The sequence below is a fragment of the Cryptotermes secundus genome, unplaced genomic scaffold, assembly GCF_002891405.2.
Source record: "Cryptotermes secundus unplaced genomic scaffold, Csec_1.0 scaffold1562, whole genome shotgun sequence".
Classification (NCBI taxonomy): domain Eukaryota; kingdom Metazoa; phylum Arthropoda; class Insecta; order Blattodea; family Kalotermitidae; genus Cryptotermes; species Cryptotermes secundus.
Window position 1 is genome coordinate 33701 of NW_019726255.1, and position 6673 is coordinate 40373.

A 6673-nucleotide genomic window follows, 5' to 3' on the forward strand; every position below is an offset into this window, starting at 1 on the left:
AATTATAGCTTCATGCATTCTTAGCCTCAGCGCTAGACGAAGGTAAATGGTCAGATTCAAACCCCAGCCATTCTGTCCCCAGGTAGAAAACTCCTGCTATCCATTTGCATAGGAGGCTGAGTGGGCTGCAACACCAGTCTGGACATTGTGGAGAAGAGAAAAATCGGTGATCATGTTGGGAATTGAACCCCAGTTCTCCTGTCATCCATCCTGTAACCTAGCCATTATGTAGATACTAATTGAACTGTCCCAGCAATAGTGAGTAATGTGAACAAACTAAAGAATATTGTTGGCCCAGCTTCTTATATTAATAAGCTCTTTAAAAGTTCAGTAGGGTCAACAGCTATATCAAGGTCCAGTATACTGTATTTTGAATAGTAAAAAAGAAGAAAATAAATGAATAGCCTTGACTATGTATTGCCACTGAGGCATTTAGTAAGACTAAAATTGATCTTCTGAGTCAGCATGCCACGTGTTTCATATATCTTGTTATGAGAGAAGCCTTATACATGCACTAGTCATAAGCTTTAGATTCCTTTAACAGTTTTAGGCTGAAACCTGAACAGGAAAGATATGAAAGATGCCATATTTACTGCAAAAACAAGCATGTGAGTAACAAACCTGGTGTTTTATGGATGTCATTTCATTGCTCATGATATGTACTTGCAGATGTTTTAGCTGTTAAAATTCATGTTGAAGTAGTAATCATTCATTGAATTTCAAGGGACTCTTTTTATTGACAGTATAATATTAGCTAAAGTTTTTACTTGTAGGAGTGGGGTCAGACTGAGTCTGTTGGTACTCGTAGCACTAGAGCCTTGTGACCTATGAATATGCAGCACTGGAGGAATGAAAATCGGCAGCAGAGCACCAAAGTTCTCAGGAAAAACATGCCCCAGTGCACTTTTTCCACCACAGATCATACATGGACTTCCCTGGAATTAAACCCATGCCTTTAGGGTGGGATGCCTGTGATTAATCACCTGAGTTATTATATATTTTTACTAGATCATCCATTCTATACATTGTGTGAGTTTCTCTTAGAGGGACAGTAGCAAGCATAGCAAAACCTCTATTCAGCAATTGAAATAGATAACAAATGGTTGCTTGCAGTATCTTAATGTGATCGGTGATTTACATGCTCATATGTAGGACTCTTGATTTACTGTAATACTCTTAAAATTATCCTGATGAACTCATAAGGTTGGCTTGCACTTCAATTTACATATTGTATCTAATTTTATTATTTATCTGGTTTGATAGTGTGTGTTAATTTTAATTATAGGTTGACAATGTCAAGAGTGATTACTTATTGTTGACAAATTCTAATCCTTTAGGCATTTGGGCAAAAGGATTTCAAGAATGATGTATTTAATGATGTGACTTATTCAAGTGTTAATGTTGTAGCACTTATGGATGCCAAATAAAATTAATGAATGAATTAATTTAAAAAATACTGTCATCAAGAAAGTACGATATATCATATCAATGTCAATGGCATCCATACAATGAACATGAAACTGGAAACGTTTCTTGTTAACACCAAATATGTGTACTAGTTTACATTGTTTCAGTGTATATAATGATGTTGGCTTTGATGGGTGGTGTAATTTTGGGGCTTGTAGCCTGGTCTTCTTGGACTAGCGCTCACCATGGCATCATTAAGACACCAGAAGCTCACTACGATTATATAATAGGTAAGGATTATGGTGGTGGTGATATTACCAGCTGTAATTTTAAATATTAGATGTGGTCCCTTCCTGAATGAGATGAACACCAAAGATGTTAATGAATATAATGAGAAGACCACATTTAATGCATGTATNTGGAGGTTGCTTGGTCGCCATGCGGCAGGCGAGTTGGAGTTGCGTGGCTAACGCAGCGCGGTCGTAGGCTGCTGGAGAAAGGCTAGTCTTTGAGCGCGGTCGTACGAGTGATGAGGCAGTGGCTATGCCAGATGCCCAGTGGGTCGGACAGGGACACGACCACTGGCGAGTCCAGGNCCAGCTGTAATTTTAAATATTAGATGTGGTCCCTTCCTGAATGAGATGAACACCAAAGATGTTAATGAATATAATGAGAAGACCACATTTAATGCATGTATAACTGTATTTAAAAGTTCTTAAATTGGCAACTAAAATACATTGTTTTATTCTACATACATAACAGTGAAAATATTCAGCTCAGCTGTTGTCCCCATGAAGTTCGTCCAACATAGATTCACTGATTGCACCCTTTAAAGGGATGTATCCCTCAAACTGGACAATGGTTTACTATATTACACTGTAGGTAAGAACAGGCTATATGGTATGATTNTGGCGAGTCCAGGCGGTGCCCCAGTGATTCGGGTGTGAGAGAGCCGGAGGGCCGAGGCAGTCGTGCCTGGTGCAGCCTGCCGATGCCTCCGAAGACCGAGCGCTGGCGACGAAGCCTGATGGCTGATGTTGCTTGGTGTGGCTTGATCGTAGACTGATGATCGACTGATGACTCGGCGTTGGAGCTGGTCCTTTTTATACACTGCTCAGTGGACGGAGCGAAACTTGAAATTGAGGAGGAAGAATTGATTGGCTAGCGCGCGTGATGATGTAGATTCAGGGCCAGCAGCGAGCGCAATATAAATGTGAATGTTTGGGGCAATTTGATTGGTTGGCGCGTGTGATGGTTCATCATGTTCAGCATGTTTCTTTATAATGTAACATAATTAATACAAATATGACTAACAGGTGTAAAATATAAATCAATTATAAAGGTTTGTGATGATTGTACAATTCATGTAGGATTACTGGGTTTCTGGATTTTGTCCATCACCTTGTATTCCAAACAGAACACAACATTTCAGAAACTGGATCAATTTCTATCCTCTGGTGAAAAGCTACGGAGGCACTTACTCAGTCTGGTCTATTAGAAGGATCTAACCTCAATCACTGAAACTGAGGTTAGGTGAAGAAGCACCAACTCAGCTGGGCCAGTGATGAGACTGAGATTAGGTAGTGAAGCACCTTATTGACAAAACAGCCCTTTTTGAGCCATAAAGCAAGTTCATCAACCTTGTGTTGAACCCCCAACATGGAAGGTCAGGTCTCTGTATTTATATCCCCCAGCAAAAGGATGGCACAATTATACCCCAAGGTACCAGGTTGCATTTTCATCACCTTTACGACTTGTAGGGTTATGGTGGAGGTATTCTCTGCCAGACTTGTAGACCATCCAGTTTTCACTTCTTTGGATTTTTCAACAGTATTTTTTTGCAAGCAAGTTCATCAGCCTTGTGTTGAACCCCCAACATGGAAGGCCAGGTCTCTGTATTTATATCCCCCAGTGAAAGGATGGCACAATTATACCCCAAGGCACCAGGTTGAATTTTCATCACCTTTACGACTTGTAGGGTTATGGTGGAGGTATTCTAACCTGCCTCCACACAAGAAGTTGGACCCATTAGGAAGAGCTAATCTCAGTAATTGGTTCAGACAAATCCAGTTTCCAAAATATTGTGTTCTCTTTGGAATACCAGATAATGGACAAAGCTCAGAAACCCCATAACCCTAAGCTGTAAGATATGGCCTGAAAATCTGGACCAGCAGTCAGTGGTAAGTACTTTCATCCATATTTGTTCCTGTACTGACAATTTTCAGTGGGAGGAGGTACAGCTGGCTGTGTCCTGGCTGCCCGACTGAGTGCTAACCCTCGCCATAATGTTCTTCTGGTTGAGGCAGGTGAACATTTCAGTTGGCTGAGTTCAGTTCCTCTTGCCACACCAATGTTACAGGGTTCTGCCCAAGACTGGGCCTATCGCACCAAGCCTCAAGTTCACTCTTCCTGGGGACTCAATAACCAGGTCAGTAAAGACAGTGTCACATAACTTTGAACAAGGCCGCCCATTATGTACGATTTAGCGCACAAGGAAACACGTTTGTAAACAGATGACAGAAAAACCATAAGTATAATCTGCTTCGAGGGTGCCTTACAAACAACTGGCTGCCTGTTACTTCTCACACCCTCGAACCCACCCCCTTGTCTGAAATTTTTCTTCTGCGCATTCAACGTTGTCCTTGTTTGGAGTTACGTGACACTTGCTTTAAGACAGATGCAATCAATAGCACATATTAGTAAGGTATAACTATTTTGAGTGGTGAATTTTATAGTGTTTTGATGATGGCAAGCAACATTTAGGATTACTGGATTTATAAACCTTGTTTATCATCCAGTGATTGAGGTTAGCTCTCTCACCCCCTCACCTGAGGACAGAAACAGATCCAGTTGTGAAACGTTGTTCCTTTGTTTTCTTGAGAATACTGGATGATGGACAAAGCATAAATACCCAGTAATCCTGAGTATTGTGAGCAGAATGAAGAAAATGACACACAAACATTTAGTACAAGTCAGTTTTTGTGTGCAGTTCATTAAGCCTTTCCATACAGGTTTTTCATTAAAAACCTTTACTCTTTTAATATATTTCTATGGTAGTATAATTTATGTTGATGGAAGGACACAGATCATTAGCCTTATGTGCTGCAAGATGGGGAGGAAATGTTTCTTTCATTAATCTTGTTAAATATTTCTATCACTGATCTTGTTAAACACTGAACCATTTTAAACCAGATGAGACAATATATAACCAAGGTATTTCAGGATACAGGCCAGTGGCAAGCTCTTGTAAACATAGTAATGACCCTTAGCATTCCGTAAGAACCACATAATTTCTTGAGTAGTTGACCAACAATTTGTTTCCAAAGATGGGCTCTGCTCCATGAAATTAGTTAGTTATCTTGTGATAGAATGGAAAGTATTAGGCCTTAGTCATCTTCACATTTACAGCCAGATTTTAAAATTTTTTCTTTATTTTTTGTTCACATCAGTCTAGTATAGAAAAGGGCCACTCCTAACATCTAGGATCACTTAGAGGAATAAAAATTAGAGCAGTGTGAATAGTTGACAGGTTTCACAATATTTCATATATGACAGAGAGAAGCAGGACTTCAGCACTTCATCTTATACAGGCAACTTCACAGATGCTGCAAGACACCATAAAATGGACATTTCAAAGATGATTATATTATACAGCCTTTTGCACTGCACGGGGAAGACAGCATAAAAAAGCATCTGTCCGAATCCATCATTGGACTTCAGCATATTACTAATTTTATATATTTTTAAGACTTACAATTTGATTTAATTTAAAAGATTAAAATATTTCAAATGTTTTAAGTAAATGATGTAAATTTTCCTTTAGTATTGGTTAACTATGAAGATAGCCAACTGAGGCTGAACTACATCAGGCTGTAAAATTATTTAATCATTAAAAGAATTGGATATCCTTGATGGTAATATACTTACTTTAAGACAGGCAGGCATTTCAGAATATTTCAGTAACCACATGCAAGTGAAAATCTCAAGTGCAGAATATATCCTGTATGGCAAGTAAGCACTCACAGATCAAAAACATGACAAATATATTGTATATAACATGTAAAGGGTTAAATTTGTATTGTGTTTATTCTGATAGGTGTACTGCCAAAATTTAAAATATTGTTGAGTTTACTTTAAAAATATTTAACTGACAAGATTTCATGTTTGACATCTAGTGCACAGAGTTCATATTTGCTGTAATGATATGACATTAACATAAAATTCAAACTTCCAGAGCTCGGCATGTCCACGTGGTCGTGGACTAGGAGGCAGTGGGAAGATGAACTACATGCTGCATAACATAGGAAGCGAGGAAGACTTTGTTCGTTGGGAGGGCAGTGGAGCCATTGGATGGGGGCTCAGACAGTTACAGCCCTATATATCAAAAATGTTAGGCACAGAGCATAAATGCATTAAACAGAAGCCATACTGCCTCAGAAGCTATCAGAACCTCCTCATGTCTGCAGCTGGCCTGTACACTACACACTCTGCTCATCTGAAGAGTCACAGGAGTTTTGTAAGAGTTAAGGTATTCTGTGGTAACTCTTAACATTCACTTAGCTGAATACTGAAGTTGGGTGGTTAGCTCTCCTGCTTCATATTCAGGAGGTTTGTGCTCAGATCTTATCTAGGAGACCAGACCAAGGGTTTTCATAGTTTTCCTCAGTCTCTTCAGGCAAATGCCAGAATAATTCATCAAGTTAGTCCAGCCTTTCCAAAAGTAAGAGCTATGGTTATGTAAAGGTCTTTGAAGCTTCTGAGTGAGATACATACGATGGGGTACCCAAAAGAAACCTAACTAATTTTTCTGTGGGCAGAGCTTTTGTAATACCGCGTTTTGCCGCTATGAGCACATAGAGCTAACATTCCTGAGTCGATAAGCTGACTGCCGTTGCTTCAGAAGGTAAGGACTAGTTTCGGCAGAGTTTATAATGACAACTGTTTTGTGTGATCATCGTTTTTGCAATGGCTGATTTTCGTGAACAGCATGTGGCGGTGAAATTCTGGTTTTTGCTTGGGAAAAGTGGAACAGAAACTCTTGAATGTTAAAAACGGCGTACAAGGACGATGCTATGGGGAAAACTCAAGTGTTTGAGTGGTTTTCCCATTTCAAAAATGGTGAAATGTCAATTGATGACAAACCTCGTTCTGGTCGTCCTTCCACGGCCCGAACACATGAAAATGTTGAAAAAATTCGTGAAATCATCAAGGAAGATCGACGATGGACCATTGAAGAAATTGTGGAGCTGTCGGGAGTGACTTGGAG

At 39.6% G+C, this 6673-nt stretch overlaps 1 protein-coding gene across 1 annotated transcript in view; it reads left to right on the forward strand.

The window, feature by feature from the left end:
• Positions 1 to 465: 465 nt before the first annotated feature.
• Positions 466 to 6673, forward strand: part of LOC111864149 (glucose dehydrogenase [FAD, quinone]) — a 9378-nt gene continuing 3170 nt past the window's right edge. The window contains exons 1-4 of the mRNA XM_033751337.1: positions 466 to 608; positions 1575 to 1697; positions 3633 to 3835; positions 5642 to 5935. Of these exons, the coding sequence (XP_033607228.1) occupies positions 581 to 608; positions 1575 to 1697; positions 3633 to 3835; positions 5642 to 5935 (648 nt within the window). The 5' untranslated portion in view covers positions 466 to 580. The remainder of the gene's footprint in view (positions 609 to 1574; positions 1698 to 3632; positions 3836 to 5641; positions 5936 to 6673) is intronic.